Here is a 24,012-nt window from a genome sequence, read left to right as displayed (position 1 = left end):
TACTTATACATATACATGGAGGACGGAGAGGGCAGGGAGACAAGCAAGCCAAGAGAAATCACCCCTGGAAGATTGAGAGACTACCAGAAGCAATATAAAGGAGAGAGCACCCATGCGAGAGCAAGAATTCACAACTAGAACAAAGTTGAAGTGAAAAAAAGTAGCATAAAAGGCTACGGGAAGCAAGACATTGCTTACCGGGCTTGTTATCTCTCAAATCCATTTGTTATTTTTGTATTCAGTACTTTATTTGTAGAAAATGGAAACTTCATTTCAATCTATGTTCAATCTCTCCATACCACGCATGAGTGGCTAAATTTCTGAATGGGTTGAGGAGCACTTAGCTAGCATGACTTAAGATTTACATTTTATGCGATCATCTTGTCTTATGTGTGCATCATTTACTTTTGGACATACTTGAGAAGGTAGTCTAAAGATAGAATCTAGGCTTGAGAGAGTCGGATTAGATCGCATAAGCAAGAGTAGAAACTTAGACATCAGTTCTATCTGTTATTTACACATCGCATGCGCCTTAGAAATAGAATTGGTGGTATGCAGTCACCTTGTCTTATGTGTGCATCATTCATCATTTGGACATACTTGAGAGAGTAGTCTAAAGAACATTGCCAAGCAGTCACCCTGCGAAATGGAAAGACGACGGTAGAAGTTAGGAAGGAGCCTAGCAGGATCGATTCAAATGCGATGGAATCAAAGAAACCGTTGACGCAAAATGAGTCAGAAGAGCCCGAGATTATGGAATCTAAAGTTGCGACCACATCTAAGCCTCCAGACCATGGAACAGTGAAAGTACAGCTACCCTCATTCCCTCAAAGGCTGAAAAAGAAGCAAAACAATGAAGGTTAGTATCATCGCTTCCTGAAAATATTAAAACAACTACACATCAATATTCCATTTATAGAAGCGATAAAGCAGATGCCGAAATATGCCAAGTTTTTTAAGGATATGGTATCGAAGAAAAGAAGCACAGGAAAATTCACCACGGTGGCATTAACACAAGAATCAAATACTATAATCCCACCAAAGATGTGTGACCCAAGCAACTTTACGATACCTTGCTCAATAGAAGGGATCTACATCGGTCAAGCATTATGCGATCTTAGGGCAAGCATAAATTTAATGCCCCTTTCAATCTTCAAACAATTGAATGTAGGACAGCTGACACCACAACTGTGACTTTCCAGCTTGTAGATAAGTCCCTGGTGCACCCTGAAGGAAAGTTGAAGGATGTCTTGGTCACAATCAACAAATTCATTCTACTTGCAGACTTCATTATTCTAGATTATGAAGCGAACAAAGATGTGCCAATCATATTGGGACGACTATTCTTGTCTATTAGTCGTGCTCAAATAGATGTGCACAAAGGAGAGATCACGATGAGCATCAATGGAAAGAAGCTCAGGTTTAACATCATCAAGGCAATGAAGTTTTTAGAAGATGAAGGCCTATTAGATTTTGACGATGAACACACTTGCGATGAAGATTTGGAGTTCAAAGAAGAAGATGAAGAAAGAGAAGATGCGACAACATCCTTAGAATCCTGCCATGTAATAACAGAGACAGTGAACAATGAAGAAAAGTTGAATTTGAATGGAGAGAGAAAAAAACATAAACCTTCCTTAGAGCAACCACCTACACAGGAGCTGACAACTCTACCAAATCATTTAAAGTACATTTTCCTTGGCTAGAATGAAACCTTGCCAGTAATAATATCCTTTGTGTTACCAAAAGAAAAAGAAAATGCACTGCTCAGTACTCTGAAGAAGTATATTAAAGCAATTGGATGGATGCTAGTAGATATCAGAGGTATTAGCCCAACGTATTGCATGCACAAAATTCGGCTCGAAGAAAACCAGAAAGGCTCGATAGAACCTCAACGTAGACTGAATCCTGCGATGAAAAAGATTTTTAAAAAGGAAATCATTAAATGGTTAGACACCGGTATCATATACCCTATCACCGATAGCACGTGGATTAGCCCCATGCAATGCGTTCCCAAGAAGGACGGAATGACAGTAGTCCCGAATGCAAACAACGAGTTAATCCCCATGAGGACCTTCACTGGCTAGCGGATTTGTATGGACTACCGAAAGCTCAATGCGGTGACTAAGAAAGATCATTTCCCTTTACCTTTCATTGATCAAATGCTCAACCGACTAGCAGGGAATGATTGTTTCTATTTTTCTCAATGGGTATGCGGGCTATAACAAGATTATGATACACCAGAAGACCAAGAAAAGACCACATTCACCTGTCCATATGGAACGTTTGCTTTTCACCACATGCCTTTTGGATTATGCAATACGCCGAGTATGTTTTAGAGGTGTATGATGGCAATCTTCTCTGAGTACCTGGAAGACTCAGTTGAAATCTTTATGGATGATTTCTTAGTCTATGGGCAGACGTATGAAGTCTGTCTGAAAAACTTGGAGAGAATATTGAAAAGATGCGAAGAGACCAATCTGGTGCTGAATTTGGAAAAATGCCATTTTGTGGTTAAAGAACGAATTGTGCTCGAGCATAAGGTTTCAAAGGAGGGGCTAGAGGTGGATAAAGCAAAAATTGAAGCCATTGAAAAACTTTCAGTTCTACAAATGTGAAGGCTTTAAGGAGTTTCTTGGGACATGCAAGGTTCTACAGACGATTTGTGAAGGAATTCTCTAAAATAGCTTGACCGTTGAATGCGTTGCTGGAAGAAAATAGAACTTTTTACTTTGATTCACAATGCCTCACCGCATTCAAAGCACTGAAGGACGCATTGACTACAGTGCCTATTTTGATCGCACCCGATTGGACAAAGCCATTCGAGCTGATGTGCGATGCCAGAGGATATGTGATGGGGGCTGGTTTAGTACAGAAGGAAAAGACAACGTTACATCCCATTGCATATGTGAGCAGAACATTGAACTCCACGCAGGCAAACTACACCACCACAAAGAAAGAGCTTCTAGTGGTAATCTTTGCAATTGAAAAATTCGGACCTTACTTTTTGGGATCCAAAGTTATAGTTCATACCGACTAATCGACAATAAGATATTTAATGACCAAAAAAGATGTGAAGCCGAGACGAGGAAGCCAAAAGAAATTGCTCCCAGAAAGATCGAGAGACTACCAGAAGAAATACAAAGGAGAGAGGGTCAACCCTTGCGAGAGCAAGAATCCACAACTAGAACAGAGTTGAAGTGACAAAGAGCAACGTAAAAGGCCACGGGAAGCAAGACATTGCTTACCGGGATTGTTATCTTTCAAATCCATTTGTTCCCTTTCACTAACTTCTAGTCCCCTCGGTGTGGCTTTGAATGTATATTGATTTTCGCTTCATGACTTTCGAAGTCATGCACGGCAGTGCCACGCCGGTTTAGAATTCGATTCTCTCCTGGGCATTCGATCTTTTAAGTCCCTACTTTACCTTCGGACCATTAGTCATCCCTTTTTTTTAGGAGTTCTGGTAAGGGGGGTGGGACCTTACCCGAGAAAACCATCTAAATCTTCGCTATTTCACACAGGAATTTTAGTGAACCTAATAGGGTGCAGTGCATTCTGTTTTTTGTTTACTTTATTTGCAGAAAATGAAAAATTCATTTCAATCTATGTTCAATCTCTCCATACCACGCATGAGTGGCTAAATTTCTGAATGGGTTGAGGAGCACTTAGCTAACATGACTTAAGATTTATATTTTATGCGATCATCTTGTCTTATGTATGCATCATTCACCTTTGGACATACATGAGAAAGTAGTCTAAAGATAGAATCTAGGATTGAGAGAGTCGAATTAAATCACATAAGCAAGACTAGAAACTTAGACATAAGTTCTATCTGTGTTGGATAAGAAATTTTTTTTTATTTATTTAGGAAAAGGGAAAATTTATTAGGGACAGATGAGGTTGTGCACGCAATCATGTGTTAGACATGACTTATGCATTTATGCCCATGCGTCTGAGGCCATGCGTCGGAATGAAAATGCATGAATCTAGTATGCAATGACCATGCGTTCCTATCATAAGTTTTCTTACACTCGCGCCAAGTATAACCCGAACTCAAGTTTCTCGGGTAATTCGAGGTTGAACACAGGGACTTGTCACTCAATAATGCTTGTGAAGCAATGCGTTTAAGGCAATGAAAAGAAAAATAAAAAGATGAAGTTTAATGGATTTACACTCCTACTCCTAACTAAATAGATTGAGCAGTAGAAGATTGCATTGAGAATAGGTAGATGCACAACAACCATTAACGCATAATAATGTTTATTATCTTAAATAGCCGGACTAATCCCAGCTCATTGCACTAACGTATCGCACACCTCTTGGTGGTCAGCCGCATGACTATATCTCTATAGTGCATGGTTGCGTCGAGCATAAGATTGTGCCTATCTCTAGGAACAATGCATACTTTGCTTTAGTGTGTTTCATCTCTTACCTTCTCAGGCAGTTAGACGTGGCAACTTAACTTATAGACAAGTAATGCAACATTCCATAGACAAGCGTTACTACAACCTTTCACCAAGCAAAGAGGATTTACTCACTATACTCACACAACGCACACCTCTCGGTGGGTTGCTGCATGTGTCCTATCTCTAGGCTACACGATTAAGCATGCAATCACCTTTGATAAATAAACACTGAAGATAAGCAATGATAGAGATAAAGATGATATAGAAGATGGCAATGAAGGAATCAAGATATATGTTGATCACAAAATGTCTTAATAACTTAAGCTAAAATGTAATACAATACAGAGGTTAGAAGAGAAATGAAGGACTCTACGTCAAGGCTGCCGGTGGTGCCATGGATGAATGGTGGAGATGTCTCTCTCGAGCTCTATCTCCAGTGTAAGTTCCGGTCGTAACTCAGTCTGGTTTGTGGAGATGAAGAATTCTCACTGAAAATCTTGCTCAAGCTCTCATCTGTGATCGCAAACCTCTGACTTGAGGCAGAAGTTCGGATGTCTTGAAATGAAGGTCCAAAAGGCTATTTATAGAGTTTAAATGCCGACAGCTATCATTATTGCGTTATGGCTCACTGATACTTTTGTCGCGGTATGGGCAATGTCACATCGTCTTATCTTGTTGATACTCCTAAGGTATGTGTCCGAGCTTGATTCAGCTGAAGCATTAATATGTCCTTCCCATCTTGCGATCATCCTTCTATTATGGTTGTCACTTTGTGGCTGTAATTCCCAAATGATCACCACATCCGCTTATCACCGCAACTTTCGTGCTATGGACGCATTCGATCACTGCAACTTCCATGCGATGGGCACATGCGATTCAACTTTCAGCGTATGCATTTGTCTTTGCGATCGCCTGGCTTCAACGCATGCATTTGTCTGCGATTGCGTTTTTTAAACGCATGCGTTTGATTCTTGTGATAGCTACAAAAATAGACACTTTGGCTTGGAGTAACGCATAATATTGGGGTCAGTGAGGATTTAGGTGCTAATCGACGCAAAACTAAAATTTTCACAAATTCTAAGTATTATCACCACGTTTTCTACTTGTTAACCCTTATAATTCTAAAGAAAAGGCTTATAATAATTGGCATTTCTGTTAGTTATCAATCTACTATTTACACATTGCATACGCCCTAGAAATAAGATTGGTGGTATGCGGTCACCTTGTCTTATGTGTGCATCATTCATCATTTGGACATACTTGAGAGAGTAGTCTAAAGATTATCGCATCAGCAAGACTAAAAACTTAGAAATAAGTTCTATAGACTTTTTTGCATATGCATCGCATGCGTTTTAGAAATAGGAATTGTGGCATTCTGCATTGAGAAATGTAGTACCGATATTTGTGTGTAGCATGATCGCATAACTTGTGCAAAATCTTAGGAAATGTTAGCTAAACCACTTCTCATCCCCTTCATCGCATACTTATTGTAACTTTATGCTTTCATCACTCTACGTTCAAGTCCATTTCATAAGAAAAATCTCGATCAAAACACTATCCACTTCATTTACTTACCACTGCAATAGAATCGAAAAGTCTGTTGCATACAAACTTAGTAGTCCCTATGTTCGACCCAGGACTTACCAGGAAACCTAAGAAGGCTTATACTTTGGTCTTGTTAGGAAAACTTGCATGATCACCGCATAACACACATCACCGCAAACTTACACCATAACATACCATAATTTTACGTATCAATTTATAATTGAACGACTTCTCCTTATTCACCGAAATCTAGATTTATGTTAAAAAATACTTTCTGTATGGAGGTAACTCCAAGGGTGACATGAAGTACCACTTAAATCTCGATTGTGAACTCTTAGGGACGTGAGAGCTAAAAATAACATATCGTATATGTTATTAATCTCCCACTGAAGTGTTCTAATAACTTTATCATATATAAGTTATTAAACTTCTAGTGAATATTATATATAAGTTATTAAACTTCTAGTGAAGTGTTATATTAATATGGGTAAAAATATATTTAGGTTTTTTTTGGCTAATAAAAACAACCCTAAGCCTAAGTGGTTTATCCAAGTATAACACTTATAATTGGATTTTAACCTACAATGTCTAGGTGATAAACAGTTTTATTACGTCACACTGCTCACGTATGCTTATAAAAACCGGTTAGCAACACTCAATTATTCGATCATAATCTCAAGATCGGAGGTGTTCCATAGACCATCAACTTAAGTACTCTCAGCCTTAGACAAGATTATATATAGGTTGAGTTTGTAACTATGATTTATAAGATAGAAACCTATTTTAACTATTAAAAGAAGTGTTTAATCTAAGTGAGCATGCAACTTATCTTTGTTATGGATTTTAATGTCTAAGTCAAATTTATAACAATTTATAAAAATTAGACATGCTTTACATCCATAACAAGCATCAAAGGCATTTAAATTTAATATAACAGTTCTACTAAATAATAGAAACCCTAAACATGCATTCTTTACATTATAACATATTATAACATATACATAATGCATGTAATATGCTTTTTATGGTGGGATTTTAAATCTACATGGCATACTGTAGGCACATACAAGATTTATTTAATTATAACATATATCACATGCATAAACACATACTGATATGATTTTAGTTTTGGCATAAACAAGCAAACAAAGACCTAAGAAAAATAGCAAGAAACAGCTACAAACTGCTTTTGAACCACTCGAACCACTCCAAACTGGACCCATACAGCTTGAATCAGATGAGAACCACCTAAACCAAACAAATCAAAACACTTTTAAAGGTGAACCGGGTCAAGTTTTAAAAAAACCGGTCAAACCGGTCAATCCTCGATGGTCCTCATTCCCTCAACATGTCAAGCTCGTCAAACCGGTTAAAAAAATCTCGCTCAAACTTGATCTTTCACTCCTAGTTCGAAATCTCACTCGAACTCGATTCAAAATATCGCTCGAACTTGATCTCTCACTTAAAATACTATTAGAATCTCGCTCGAACTAGAAATCTCGCTCAAACTTAATTTAACATCTCGCTTGAACTCAAAATCTCGCTCGAAAATTCCTTCAGAATCTAGTTCGAAACGAAATCTCGTTTAAAACTTGAAATCTCGTTGTCTGTACATTGAATCTCGCTGGAATTGTGAAGATCTAGCTATCGCTTGAACTTCAAATGGTAATCTTGTTGGATTTTTTAGTAGCGTTGCAACATTACCTGTTGTATATCTCGCTGTCGGTGGTTTTGACCAGGAATCTCGCTCGAACTTTGAGCAACATTGCAACGCTCAAAATGAGCATTGCAACACTACCTGGGTAGAAGCACACGATCTGGAAACTACAGCTCGACCTTCTTCACTTTTTTCTACAATTACATCTTAATTTCAACTCCAATGACTCTAAATAATTTACAGACTCTTGAGCACACATATAAGCTCATCCAACAAGAACCAATTACAAATTTAATGAAGGAATCAAATTGAAACTAAATGTCACAACTCAGAAAACCATATCAGTTATAACTTGTAAATAATTTACAAGTTATTTATACTGCCTTATCTAGATATTGTTGCCAGAAGAGAATAAATATGCGCCAATTGTATGAAAATTAGCTTAGAAATACAATAATTTTGAATTATCAAAATTACACCCACTAACATCATCGAGATGGAAAAAATGAGATTTCTACTCTGTTTTGCAGGAAACCAAGTCACCACTTGCGATTAAGGCTCAAGACAAACTGACCAACGCATCTCTGTCACATTGCGCCCATCAATCAACAATGAGAAGATGATTAATGTAGTGACGGCGCAATGCGACAGTCGATCCAGAGCTGACTTTCAACTGCATGCGGTAATAAAAACAACACCGCATGCGAACATTCGATCGAATGATAAAGCTGATCAATGCAAATGCGAAGGATTGTGCTATGTGTACGCCTAACGGTTGTGTAGATTTGACCCTCTGATTGCATAACAGAAGGAATAATATCCCTCCATCTTTGAAATTTCCATAACAACAAGTGGGGACCACAAGGCCGGAGTCAAAGATCTTCAGCTATAAATACCTCATAAAATTCACAGAAAAAGATGCTACTTGATAAGGGGCTAATTGCTGCTATTATATTGAGAAAAATGCTGAGCTGAGTGTTAAACTAAAGAAATCTGGGAACAAGAAGAGACAAGGCCGAGAGGTGAGTCTCAGTGTTAATCTGCCATATCCCCACCGAGAAACTTTATATTCAGATCCCTGCTACCGGTTGAGCAAGCTTGAGAGAGAAGCTTATCCTTCCACACGATCCATCCATTCTGACAAGAAAATCTCCATCCAAATCGGTGCCAAGACGTTGGCGCTTGTTTGTATTTGTTTCTATCTCTTTTCATCATTGTATCTCATCTTCTTTATCTCTTCATTTACACACCATGTATCAGACGCTCAATAGATATATTGAATGTTTCGATCGTTTTCATTACCACTTCTCTGTCTATTTTTGTTCCTTCATTTACCGTTTTCTTCATGAAATGTTCTTAATCCCCTGGTAGTCAATATGAATCAAACGAGTACTTAATCTGTGTTAGAGAGAGATAATTACGTTTAGCTAAGGCATGCTAGACGGCATCTTCACCTGTGAGAGCATAAGTGAAGATGTCATTCTGATCTATCGAGAGAAGGTCAGAAGAATGCATTAACTAGAGAAACTTGCGACGGAATTATACTTGGTTCCAATGCAAGGAAACTTGTGACAACGCACAGCATACTACAAGAGCATCCATTAATAACGTATATCTAAAAGTAGTATTGCTTAAATTGAGTCAAGTCAGGTCATTAGTGCATATCAATGGACTTGTATCTCGTGTGTGCATCACTATATAGCTCAAATTCTTTGTCCAACAAGTTTATGGCCTGTAGCACATTATCTGTCATCTCAGTGCATGCATAATAAGGAATTAATTTCACCATTACAAGTTTAAGGCGTCGTTTTCGGGGATTGGTTAACGGTTTATTATTTGAGTGTGTTTTTAGTATTTTGCAGGACAGATCTCATTGTACTGGCCTTTCGACGCAGAGAGCAACTTGACAGTTTATGAGTATTAGTGCTGAACCAAAATTTGAAGCTGACCCTGAGATCGAGCGTACCTTTTGCACACGGGCATGTCAGAATTGAATTAGGCGAAAGAAGGCAGCAAGTATGGCGGACAACAACGATAATGCGGTATCGGTAGTGAATGAAGGAACTATTCGACCAGTGCAGGATCCTGTCTTCCTGGCAGCTGACCGCAACATTCCCATGAAAAATTACGTAGCACCCAACCTGTATGAATTTTCGCCTAGGATTTCGAGGCCTACTGTCGAGGAGAAAGCAAGGTTCAAAATTAAGCCGGTCATGCTTCAGATGATCCAAAATGTCGGGCAATTTGGGGGTCTACAAGATGAAGAACCATATGCCCACCTGACCAGCTTTGTCGAAATGTGCGGCAACTTCTCTCTACCTGGCATAATCCTGGAGAGTATAAAACTGTATTTGTTCCCTTACACCTTGAGGGACGAGGCCAAGAAGTGGGCTCACTCATTAGAGCCAAATGAAATTACATCGTGGGACCAACTGATGGAGCGATTTATGAAGAAGTTCTTCCCACCAGCCGTCAACATAAGGCGATGGAAGGATGTGCTGAACTTCGAGCAAAAAGAGAATGAGACCCTGAACACTGCCTGGGTGCGATTTAGAAGATTGGTGAAAAACTGCCCGCATATCGGGATCCTCGATTGCGTCTTGATGGAAACTTTTTATAATGGCCTAAACAGATCAACGCAGGTTGTTGCTGATGCTTCCGCAGCAGGAGGTTTTATGGATAAAACATACACAGAGGCTAAGGTCATCCTTGACCGCATATCGTGGAACATAGATGACTGGATTGACGATGGATATGGAGGCCAAGACGCCAACAGAAGAAAAAGCGAAAATGCCATTGTCCCTACGGAGACAATGACCACGTTTGCCGCACAGATGGTCGCGGTGACTTCCATCCTCCAATCGATGGCAAGTAATCAAAGAGCCATTTCTCAACAATCAGTGCAACCTGCTGCGCCGGCTCAAGTGGCCGCATTAAGTTGCATCAATTGTAGAGGGGCTCATGGAGCTGAAGTGTGCCCATCGAACATCCAGCAAGTATGTTCCATCCAGAACAACCCCTTCAGCAACACCTATAATCGTGGCTGGAGGAGCCATCCAAACTTTGGTTGGGGAGGTAATCCCAACCAAGGAAGGCCATTCAACCATCAAGGTGGCGAACAAGGGAATCCTCCTTTTCACCAAAATTCAAATCAAGGGCAGCCAAGACAGACGCATCACCAGCAACCCTCATCTTCTAACATTTTTGGAAGCTCTTTGGAGACCTTGCTGAAGGAATATATGGATAAAAATGACGCAGTGATGCAAGCGCAAGCTTCTTCAATTAGAAATTTAGAGGTCCAGGTGGGCCAACTGGCTTCCGAGCTGAGAAGCAAAGCACCAGGAACGTTGCCTAGCAATTCAGAAGCCCCGGGATCTATAGGAAAGGAGCAATGTCCCTAGGACATTGGGCAGGCAAGTAGGACCGCCTGCGGAGATGTGGATTGCGCTCATTCAAGAAACACATCTGTCGGTCCATATCTCACCATTATGTTTAATGCTTTTTTAAATTCTTGTCTCTTTGAATTCTTGAATTTTGTCTTCACTTGCTTATTTAATTCGTTCTTGACTTTATGAATTTAATTCTTCATTTATTTCCTTGGCATTTATTTCCGTATAGTCTTTAATTCTTTAAGCTTTTCTGTAATTAATGCATTGATCTTTAAATGGTGAATGATTGAGTAATAAAGAAAAATTTATTGCCGCAAGTCATAGCACTTACATTGATGAAGGAAAAAATAATAAATAAAAATAAAATCATATAATCAACAAGTATGCAAGGGAATAATGGACGCAACTTGAACCAATAAGATATGCTTTGTGTTCACTCAACTTAACTGTATTGAGCTGAGGGGTGTGTTGTGCTCGTATATGCCCTTTTCCTATCCTTAGCTAAATGCACTATGTTGAGGTATCCTCCAGAAATGTGTTTGGTTAAGGGGTGTGTTGCGGGGATGTATGCATTGTTGCCCGTCCTCTGCGAAGATGCATTTGCGTTGGTGAGCACATTGTATTAATCTTTATCTTGCGTCCATTTGAATAAAATATTAAAGAAAATTCTTTTTATAATGTGGGGAAGTCCAATCATTTCGTATTCCAAAGTAATGATGATTCGACAGACGAAAGGAAATTTTTTTTTCTGAAATCCCATAAATGAGAGAAGTCGAACGATGCGCCTTTTGAGTGTCTCGAGGCCAGTCGCAACAAAAATTACGTTGGGCCCACTACGGCCCAACCTATAAATAGGACCCTTACCTCATTTTTGGAAACGTTACCTCATCTTTGCATTCAGAAACCTTAGCGCCGTAGCATACAGACTTCCTTCTTCCCCAGCATCCCAGCATTTTACCAGTTCTTCCGAGCTTAGCTTCCATGGCTGACCAAACTTCCAACCACTCTGCTTCACCATCCACCCCTACCTCTGACCAAGTAGGCATGCGAGAGGCAGCATTTCTGACTGTCAGTCGCAGACTCGCCGCCCAAGCCCACATTGTCCCCAGACTCGCCAGGAGAGCCCGGAGAAACCCCCTGGTTGTTAGACCTCCTCTGTTCAAAAGGGGAGGAAGCACTGAAAGCATATTTGTTCTAACACCTACCGTCTCCACTGAGAGTGAAAGGAAGAGACGCGATGATACGGAGGTGTTTGGCAACATTCTGAGTAATCTGGAGCTAGGAGGTGGACTACCCGAGGCAGGGGTTGTAAATCAACCACTGTTTATGGAGAAGGAGATGGGGCTAATGACGGAAGGAGTGGTGGAGGAGGAGGCAGTGGTGACTGAAGAAGAAACGAGAAAAGGCGTTTTGGCCCCAGAGATCCCGAGGTGACTGTCAACGCAGAAGCCTATGATGGACCTCCCAGAATTGCGGATGAAGAGATTGCGGTGGAGGAGGCCAAGGAGGCTGAAGTTGCATTGGAGACCCTTGACGTTGCATTGGAGGAGGTTGCAGGGGAGGCACAACCAGAAGGGGCTGAGAAAAAAAAGAAGAAGAAGAAAAACAAAGGAAGGAAAGCTGGAGAGGTTGAATCTTCCCATCATCGCAAGGAGAGAAAGAGCAAAGAGAAAAAGGATGATGATGAAGATAAGGAGGCCAAAAAGGAAAGAAAGAAGAAGGAGAAGGAAGAAAACAAAAATGCGCCGGTGTGAAGAGAGGCGCCTAAAAAGAGCAGAAAAAGAAAAGCAGAGGGCTGCGAGCCCACAGAAGGATGGATAATCAACCTCCATGAGGGACGATAGGGGGGAAATGGCACAGTTGATGGAATCAATGCAACCCGAAACAACGCAAATGGTTTCAACAGATGAAGAAGAAAAAGCAGAAGGAACCCCCTGATGCGGCGTCGCAAGGAGAATGCGCTGCAAGAGTCCATTATTGACCCGCAAATATTAATGATCACAATGGAAGAAAAAGAAAGAAAAAGAAAAGAAGAGGAGGAGAAGCAAGAAAAGATGGAGAGGGGAAAGCTCATCATCGCAGAAGGAAATAGAAGAAGAAGATTGGAGTTCGAAGAAATGCGAAGCAATAATGAGCTTGCAAGACTTGAAAGGATACGGAGGCGCGAGGAGGAACAGCGTCTGTTGCTGGCCTCTGAGCAATTTGAAAAAGAATTTGCGAGGGAAGAACAAGAAAAAGAAGATGAAGAAAGAAGGAAAAAGAAGGAAGAGGAGAGGACATTGTTGGAAGAGAATGAGAAAAAGCGCGAAGCTAATATGCGGTGCTTAATGAAGAAAAAGGGCAAAGAATTCGCAAAGCACGAGAAGAAGGAACAACGCAAAGAGTGGGAGAAGAAACAAAGACAAACAGCCCGCCATGCGTTGACTAAGGAAAAAGGAAAGGCAATCGCGGAGAGCAACAAACTCGCATCGGTCAGAAAGCGTTCATCAAAAAGAAAGGAGAACGATGACGTGTTGATTGAGATAGCCTTCTATCCCACGCCGACACCACTACTTGACCTCATCACGAGCGTGATTGTGGAACATGGGTGGGACACATTCTGCCAGTGCCCATCCATTATTGTGCCTCAGGTGGTGCAGGACTTCTATCGCGGGCGTCTACATGGAAATAGGGATGTGGTGACCTTTAAAAGAGAAATAGTATCCTTCAGCGCAAGGGATATCAATGAAATATATCAGATGAAGGACAACCCTGATGCACCAAGGAATAAGATTATTGATGATCCCATAGAGCAACAGATGGAAGATGCGATGAGGGTATTAACGCAACCGAGTACGAAGTGTCGGTTTCGTTCAAAGGCATCCGCACCCTGGAGTCCAAGTCCTTGCTTTCGGAGGGAAGGATTTGGGTTTACCTGGTCAAGAAGCGGCTGATCCCAACAATGCATGACAGAACTATATCAAGGGATCGAGTCATGGCCATATACTACATCGCACACGGCATTCCTATCGACGTAGTGCAGTTGATCGCAAGGAAGCTCAGATCATTAATGGGGCATATCCGGGGGAAGTACTTCTTCCCATGGGTCGTTTCAAGTCTGTGCCTGTCTATGGGCGTAGGCATTGATGAGGAGCCCATGCCAAAAGTCCACAGCCTCATCAACATCAAAATCTTGAGGATGCTCCTCAAAGACTTCCCACACTGCCCCAAGCTGCCAGCAAAGAGGCCCGAGATCGATTTGAATCCGCCGTAAGAGCCCAGGCCAAAAAGACCACGAACAGAAGATAAGGGAAAAGAAAGGGTTCAAGAGTTGCCAACGTAAGATCCAGAACCTGCGGACCCTCTTCCCTTGTCATTCGCCCTCCAAGTCCTAGCCCACTCGCGCAACCTTTTTCTCCACTACACGAACATTTTACCAATCTTCTCCTTGTCCCAACATCCTCACCTGTTTACCCAGCAGCCCCACCTTCACCAACAACATCATCAACGCAGCCCCCCATTCCACCGCCGTAAGTTGATGACCCACACGATTTGGGTGAAGGCACCTTTACCCAACCCCAAAACGATGCTGGCGAGACATCGCAGGCACAACCCTCCATCACCTCCATGGCTGCTGAGTTAGCAGAAATGAGATCCCTCTTCTCTCAACAACAACAACTTTTCTCTCAACAACAACACTTCTTCAACCAAAGATTGAAATGGTAATGGAGCATATTGATGATATTCAACGCAGTGCTGCCACATCATGAGAGGCGCTGATCAACATACAGCGCAACATTTATAAGGTCCATATGCACCAGAGATTGATTGCGAAGCGTAATCAAGAGTACTTCAACTTTCTCACTACATATCTTCATGGTCCAATGGTACCTCCACATCTCCAGTCGCACTTAAATTTTGAAGAAGTTTCTCCAGCACCACCTCAAAATCCTCCTCTAGACCCGCCAGCCCCTCAGCAATAATCTTCCTATATTTTTTTCTTTCATCTATGCGACCATTATGTATTCTTTTCAATTCATTTATTCTTTTATGAGTTAATCAATTCTTTTATTCTTGTACAAGCACAAATTTTGTATTGCGTTAATTTGTAATTATTTGTATACTTTGTTAATATTCAATACAATGAGTGCATATTCACTCCACTTTTTGCCTGTGCCTTTCTCCTTATCATCCTTTATCAATATTTGCAATGTTCTTAATCTTTTACTTTTGTGTTCTTCATTGCGTTGCTATGATGTAATATACATTTTATTTAAAAATATTTCCTATACTTTGTAAATTCTGACTAACACTTAGTTAATTCTTAGTTAGCAGTACTTTACCTTTTATCTTTCAAAGTTCTGCTCAAACCTTCTTTTTGAAATTTTTCTTCTAAGTGTTTGTCTAATCTATCCAAACAACGTAATGAGGACTTTACTCATCTTTAAATTTGGGGGTGGGGAAGGGCTGAGAAGATACGATCAAGAATATGCAGTATTTAAGAAAATGCATTCATTTTCTATGGAAAAAAAAAAGTTTATGCAAAACTCCAATGTCAGCGCAAGGGAAACCCTTAAAAAAATATTTAAGAAAAGAATGCAAGAGACAACTCCTCTGAATATCATGAGTTAAGGTTAAGATTGACACACAACCGTAGTTGGATGTTCGCATGACACCCGTGGGGACAGGCCAAAACGAAGAGTGTAACCATGACCAACTGTCTCTAGTAAATTATGAAAAAGATTTGACCACTGTATGAAGACATATCAGGTGTTTTGACAAGAAGAGATAAACATTCTATTTTGAAAAAAAAAATAGAAAAGCATCTTTGAGCGGAATTTTTCATATAGAAGAATAAAGTAGGGATTGCTAAGAATTAGCAAGGATAGGAAGAAATTGTGATGGCAAGAAATGTGCCTAAGTGTAACATTCTGAGCAACCAATTGATGCAGAAGTATAGGATAGGAATTGAGCTTTATTGCCTTAGTAGAAGATATGCTTGAGAACAAGCATATATCTAAATTTGAGGGTTTGATAACTTGTAGAAATACAAGTTATTTATATTGCCTTATCTAGATATTGCTGCCAAAAGAGAATAAATATGCGCCAATTGTATGAAAATTAGCTTAGAAATACAATAATTCTGATATATCACAATTACACCCACTAACATCATCGAGATGGAAGAAAAGGAGATTTCTACTCTGTTTTGCAGGCAACCAAGTCACCGCTTGCGATTAAGGCTCAAGACAAACTGACCAACGCATCTCTGTCACATTGCGCCCATCAATCAACAATGAAAAGATGATTAACACAGTGACGGCACAATGCGGCAGTCGATCCAGAGCTGACTTTCAACCACATGCGGTAATAAAAACAACACCGCATGCGAACATTCGATCGAAAAATGCAGCTGAGCAACGCAAATACGGAGGATTGTGCCACGTGTACGTCTAACGGTTGTGCAGATTTGATGCTCTGATTGCATAACAGAAGGAATAATATCCCTCCATCTTTGGAATTTCCATAACAAAAATTGGAGACCACAAGGCCAGAGTTAAAGATCTTCACCTATAAATACCCCATAGAATTCACAGAAAAAGATGCTACTTGATATGGGGCTAATTATTGCTATTATATTGAAAAAAATGCTGAGTTGAATGTTAAACTGAAGAAATCCGAGAAGAAGAAGAGACAAGGTCGAGAGGTGAGTCTCAGTGTTAATCTGCCATATCCCCACCGCGAAGCTTTATATTCAGATCCCTGCTACCGGTTGAGCAAGCCTGAGAGGAAGCTCATCCTTCCACGCGATCCATCCATTCCGACAAGCAAATCTCCATCCAAATCGGTGCCGAGACGTTGGCGCTTGTCTGTATCTGTTTCTATCTCTTTTCATCATTGTATCTCATCTTCTTTATCTCTTCATTCACACACCATGTATCAGACGTTAAATAGATATATTGAATGTCTCAATCGTTTTCATTACCACTTCTCTGTCTATTTCCGTTCCTCCGTTATCGTTTTCTTCATGAAGTATTCTTAATCCCCTGGTAGTCAATATGGATTAAACAAGTACTTAATCTATGTTAGAGATAGATAATTGCGTTTAGCTAAGGCATGCTAGATGACATCTTCACCTGTGAGAGCAGAAGTGAAGATGTCATTCTAATCTATCGAGAGAAGGTCAGAAGAATATGTTAACTAGAGCGAGTAATACTTATAGGAATGTAAGCAACCTTGCATTCATTACATTCGTCTCTGTTTCACCACAAACATGTGGGAACGCGGCTGATCACTGAAAAATGTACACTAAGGGAAAAACGGAACTGTACTTATAACTTTAATGCAATTAAGGAACTTGCGATGTTTATATTAGTTATCTTCCTCTTTCTACTTCGTACATAAGACTTGCCATCGCATCACATGATCTGTGTATAGTCTTTACAGCCAGCCTTGCCCTCAGTATTTTGTATCATGCTGCCTGTATCTTGTACCATCTTAGCTTAGGTTTACTGCATTTTATTTTATTATCCCATTTTTACTATTTTCCTTTACTTTATCGCAGCTTTATATACTTGTACACAAATACTTTGATTAAATTGAAAAACCTAGTCGCATGTATAATAAACATAACGCAATAACCTCAAACAGTCCCTGTGTTCGACCTCGGATCACACCGAGAAACTTAAGGTGGAATTATACTTAGTTCCAATGCACAGCATACTACAAGAGCATCCATTAATAACGCATATTTAGAAGTAGTATTGCATGAATTGAGTCAAGTCAGGTCATTAGTGCATATCAATGGACTTGTATCTCGTGTGTGCATCACTATATAGCTCAAATTCTTTGTCCAACAAGTTTATGGCTTGTAGCACATTATTTATCATCTTAGTGCATGCATAATAAGGAATTAATTTTATCGTTACAATCAGCAACAAGGATAAATAAGAATTCTAATTCATTAATGTTGGCTATAAGTAAAGCATGCTCATAGAATAATAAGAGGGTTTCAAGCAATACCTTTGTAGAACTTCTTGAATCTCGATTCTCAACTACAATTCCTCTCCAAATCTAATTGTAAATCACCTCAAGATCTTCCCCACTATTCTCTTGGAGCTTTAGATTGATTTGTGAGACTCGAGATAAGCTTTAAATGAAAGGAACTTACTGAAAAACTCACTACAACACCCACTTGAAGAACAACTTCTTCAATATGAATTTTTCAGCAAAAACTCAATAGATGCATGCCTCAATTCCAGTTCCATCTTCTCTCTTTATTGCATGATTTTCATGCAAAGAAGATTGCTGCATGAGATGTAGCTCATGCTTGGATCATCGAAGCTAGAGGCTAATGGATGTTGTGAAAGCAAGTTGAAGGTGTTAATGGAAAAGTCCATAATTCCGTTTTGTGGGTTTTAAATTTGAAATATTATTAATTTTACAAAATTAATTTCACAAATTAATTTTTAATAAAATTAATGATAACAAATAATTAATTAAACAAATTACTTAATTCTAATTAATTTAATAACTAATGTGAAATTAATTTTACATAAATACCACCTTCATGAATTTAATATTTAAATCATATTTAAATATTAATTAATTCTCCAATTCCATTTAATTCTAATTTGAATGTTTCAAATTAACTTATCACGCTACTCTAAAGCTAATTCATTTACGAGCTAGTAGGGGGATCTCACGGACCTACAGATCATGGACTCCAACGATCCAAGATTAATTGGCTAAACTCTTTACACCAAATTAATCCCCATTCGTTAACTAATGGGTCACTCCAGCAAAGCCTATACATGCACTCCCCTCACTATAGATATATTATGTGCACATGATTTAACCATGATTAGTAAGTCGACCCTTCACAGATTGTTCGTAATAACGGTTGGGTCTAATGTCTTTTTTACCCCCGAGATTACGTCTTATTCCTTAAGTTCTTACTGATCCTCTAACGAACAATTGGTTTGTGATCCAGTCACTAAACCAGATCCCTCTCAGCCTAGTGAGAGGGTGAAGTCCCTTGTTCAAGACCTGGATTCAGTACTTAAGAGAACAACATTTCTCCTATCTCTAAATCGGGTAGGCGTGAGTTTCGTCTTGCACCATATGTCCTCAGCTATCTACCCGATCTTACCCCGAAATGGGAGGCTTATTAAGTCGGCACTGTTGAACCAATTCTCACCTATGTAAATCTAAGAATAATCTTGAATAAACAGGAGAACATAGTTAGCTTAGGATTAACATCGAGTTACCTAGGTCACCTAAGTGAAATAGTCAGTCTTATACAGTAAACATTGTTATAAAGTAAGAGTGACTTATTTCTTGGTCCCATCATATGCAAACTCATTGCATACAACGCCCCCACTTCTCATGTCAAAACATGAACGAATCTGGATCACTTCGTTTGTAGTATCTTTACAACAACTTGTAACAGCTACAGAGTGTTACTAGAATAAGGTACCCAAGTTATTTACTGGAACTTGATCCATCTCTATGTCTCTACATAAAGTTCAAGTATTCATATAATAGCCGTGAATCGTAGTTTATTGGATTTAGACTTTTACGTATGCAATTTAATAAAATCAATAATAAGTTTATTGACTATAGAATATGTTTATGTTTTACAAATTGCAACTTTTAGGACGTAAAACCCAACACTTCATGCCCCGCCTAGATAACTCTTTACACCATTATCCGGCCACCAACACCATGCGTCCACCATGGTTTTTCCAAGCATAACACCCCTTACTTGGTGTCTTGGCCGCAAGCTTTACACCAACGCATGGTGTTTCCTAAGCCTCCACACTTAATAAACTTGCCTAACCTCTAATGACAATGTCAACGCCTACACTTCAAATGGCAAGGCCATTGTTTTGTACTCCTTCATCCTATTGCATGGTATCAATGCTACTTCTCATACTTAGCCACAAATTTTATCCTTTAAAACTTCACTTAGCTACAACTTATGTTTTAGCCTTTAAGGTCCAATTTTAAACACTTAAAACATTTTCCTCCTTTATTATTCCTCTACACGCTTCCTTATTCACCAAGTTTTAAACCAATTCACTTAGGTGAAATTTAGGGTTTCACACCTATAGATCAAAAGCTTCAATGATATGAGATTAAATTGGATAAACTCATTAACCAAATTAATCAATATTCGTATAACGGCATGCAGTGAAAGAAACAAGGATCAGCAAGCATTCTAATTCATTAATTGTGTCTATAAATAAAGCATGTTCATACAATAACAAGAGGGTTTCAAACAATGCCTTTGTAGAACCTTTAGAATCTCGATTCTCAACTGCAAAACTTCTCCAAATCTCGTTGTGAACTATCTCAAGATCTTCTCCATTATTCTCTTGAAGCTTTAGATTGAGTTATAGGACTCAACAATGAAGGGAACTTGGAGAAAAACTCACTGCAACAACCTACTTGAAGAACAACTTCTTCAATTCGAATTTTTAGCAAAAACTCAATTGATGCATGCTTCAATTTTACTTCCATCTTCTCTATTTATTGCAGGACATTCATGCAAAGAAGATGGCTACATGAGATACAGCTCATGCTTGGATAGTTGAAGCAAAACTTAAGTGGGTTTAGTGTGAGTTAGTTGAATGAGTAGTGGAGAAATCCCACATTTCAAATTTTGTGTTTTTGCAATTTTGATTTTCAAAATGATTTCTAAAAATCAATTTTTTTTTTCAAAACTGAAAAAAATTTATTAATTTTACAAAATTAATTTTATAATAAAATTAATAATAAATAATTAATTAAATAATTTAAATAATTTTAGTTAATTTAATATCAAATATTTAATTAATTTTACACAAATTCCACCTTCATGAATTTAATATTTAAATCACATTTAAATATATATTAAATTTTCTAATTTCGTTTAATTCCAAAATTAAATGCGTAATTATATCTCATATAATTACTAATTCCCTTAATTCTAATTTGAACGTTTCAAATTAACTTATCACGCTACTCTAAAGCTAACTATTTACGAGTTAGTAGAAATATCTCGTGAACCTCTAGATCATGGGCTCCAACAATCTGAGATTAATGGGTCATTCCACTAAAGCCCATAGCTGTCTCACCTCACCATAGATATATTATGTTCACTCGATATAACCATGATTAGTAAGTTACCCTTCACAAGTTGTTTGTAATAATGGCTAGGTCAGATGTCTGTTTTACCCCCAAGATTACCTCTTGTTCCTTAAGTCCAATTGATCCTCTAATGAACAATTGATTTGTGATACGTTCAACAAACCGAGTCCCTCTCAGGCCAATGAGAGGGTGGGGCCCCTTGTCCAAGACCCGAAGTCAGAATTTAAGGGAATAACATCTCTACTATCCCTAAAAGTGGGTAGGAGTGAATTCCATCTTGCACCCTATGTCCCCAGCTATCTATCCGGTCATATCCTTGAAATAGAGGTTTATTGAGTCGGCGCTGTTGAGCCAACCCTCACCTATGAAAATCTAAGGATAATCCTGAATAAACAGGAGTTCATAGTTATCTAAGGATTAAGGTCAAGTTACCTAGGTCATCGCATTGAAATAGTCAATCTTAAATAGTAAACAACGTTATAAAGTAAGAGTGACTATTTTCATGGTCCAATCTTGTACCCGTTGCATAGAATGCCCCCACTCTTCATGTCACAAGATGTATGAATTAGGATCACATCGTTTGTAGCACTTTACAACTCTTTATAACAACTACAGAGTGGGTCATATCTAATAATGTTACCAGAATAAGGCACCCAACCTCATTCATATACTATAAATCATTTTGACTATTTACTCAAACCTGATCCACTTTATGTCTCCACATAAAGTTCAAGTATTCATGTAATGGGTCTTTTAGGTTATTGGACTTCTAAAAACGAAACATGCAATATATATTTTCAATAACAACTTATTGAATTTTTCAGAATAAGTTTTATTGTTTACAAACCACGAGTTTTAGGACATAAAATCCAACAAACTCCCACTTGGATTAAAACTCCAGTGGTAACTTATATATCCAGATATATAATACTTAGTTTCTGAGTTTTATAGGAAAATACAATAAACTAGGGCATCCCATACCCATGGTTTACTATTTGGTATCCCATACCTAATATTTCTCCCATTGCCTTAGGTTATTAGCCTGGTGTTCCTAGTCTTACTAGGTAATTCTCAAACAATTTAGTTGAGAGAATCATTGTAAACATATTAGTGTACAATAGACTTATTATTAAACTATATGGGGAATTTATCTTATTCTCAATAATGACCAGGAAGTCATACTTTCCTCCCACTACATCGAGGTACTCTGAACTCTTTGAGTAAGACACATCTGACCTATTTAAACAACTCTTGTTAATAGTGTTAGTTCAATAACTCTTTATTGATTTATGCAAGTTTTATGGAAATAAATAATACAAGGTGATATGAAACATCATTCCAATAATGTTGAGAAAACAATTTAAGGTAATTAGAAAGTTATCCACTGAATTTCAAGTTCTATCAAATAGATCTAGAAATCTTTAAACTTTCTATTCTTTGATCTAATCGAAGTATCTTGGTTTTATTTTACCTAACAAGTTTTGTACACATTGAACGTTTCAAGTGTTCTAAACTTATCACTTAGGTTAAATAACTACCTGCCTTAACCGATTTCTAGCCATTTTAAATATCTAAATATTTGCAAATGGCTTTCAACTAGGTTGGTTCTTAATAGAAGTTGTTATGCGATAGAACAAACATAATTTTCAAAAATGAACATTTCATTTACAACAAAAATATATACAATTTATTATTTACATAATCACAAAAGCAGGTAAGATTATCATCAAACAGCAACATCTCAAACTAGTTAAGCTGGATAAGCGGTCCTCAGGAACTAGTTTGCCTGGTTTGCTTTCTCTGTTCTCTTCTCAGCAAGTTATCGAAGGCAGTTCCTCTTCCAATGCCCTTCCTCGTTACAGTGGAAACACTTTCATCTGTCTACAGCGTTATTCTTGCCTTTCTTCCCAACGGGTTTCTTCATCCCTTTCCCATTGCTCTTCTTGACAGGAATAATCTTATTCTGTGAAGAGGAAACAACATTAGGCTTCTTGGAGGACATTCCTCTCTTCTCAGCAATAGTAACGTGTACTTCCGGTTCCAAACCTTTAGCTCTCATCATTGTCTGGTAAGCCTGTAGCTCATTCAGCAGAGTAGTCAAGCTGTATTCAATTTTATTCATGACTTCATTCGTGAAGAACTGCAGAAAACTCTTCGGAAGAGATTCTAGAATAAAACTAACTTGACTTCTCTCGTAAATGACAACGCCATTTACTTCCGCCACATAGAAGTGGACCATCATGTCCAGGACATGTTCACGAATAGAGGCCCCCTCTTTCATGTGGCAGTTGTAAACGTATTTAATGGCATCATGCTTTATGGAGAAGGATGATTGACCAAACATTCCTCGTAGAGATTCCATAATCTCTTTGGCAGTACCTATATCCTCATGTTTCTTCGCCAAAACATTAGATATGTTGGCGAGGATATAGGCACGGACTTTATCAATTGCCTTGATCCATCTATCGTACGCATCCCAAACAATTTCGTTTGTGTTAGAGTCTGGAATGGGAGGACAATCATCTATTAAGACGAACCGTAAATCGTCTATCACCAGTATAGTATTCATATTTAATTTCCAAGTTGCATAATTATCCCCAATCAGTTTATCAGTTGTCAATAATTGTACTAGTGAACTAGTCATTTTGAAATTATAAACAAATTTTGTAAGTGAATTTCTTTTTAAACCCAAACAAGTTTTAGAACAGTAATAATATACCCAAGATTATTTTTGCAATGATACTATAGCAAGATATTCTTAACTAAACACTATCTCCAGAATAACTCATATTCCGATAGTCATTTAGTTACCATTTTTTGTCAGAAATTACTAACTTCTTAGTAATTCTATAAGTGTAACCCTCTATTTTCAGACTTCAGAAGTTCGATCCCAACGATG

At 38.6% G+C, this 24,012-nt stretch overlaps 1 protein-coding gene across 1 annotated transcript; it reads right to left on the bottom strand.

The window, feature by feature from the left end:
* Nucleotides 1-22,986: 22,986 nt before the first annotated feature.
* On the bottom strand, nucleotides 22,987-23,757 carry LOC150036031 (uncharacterized). The gene is made up of 2 exons (XM_090313550.1): nucleotides 23,296-23,757; nucleotides 22,987-23,187 (listed from the first exon to the last, which is right to left on the bottom strand). Exons 1-2 carry the CDS (start codon nucleotides 23,755-23,757, stop codon nucleotides 22,987-22,989), a joined length of 663 nt encoding a protein of 220 aa, XP_090169676.1.
* Nucleotides 23,758-24,012: the final 255 nt, after the last annotated feature.

The sequence above is a fragment of the Benincasa hispida genome, chromosome 5 (assembly GCF_027475165.1).
Source record: "Benincasa hispida cultivar pf3 chromosome 5, pf3_genome.v1.1, whole genome shotgun sequence".
Lineage (NCBI taxonomy): Eukaryota > Viridiplantae > Streptophyta > Magnoliopsida > Cucurbitales > Cucurbitaceae > Benincasa > Benincasa hispida.
Note: the sequence above shows the minus strand (reverse complement) of the source record. Positions and strands in the feature narration are given on the sequence as shown.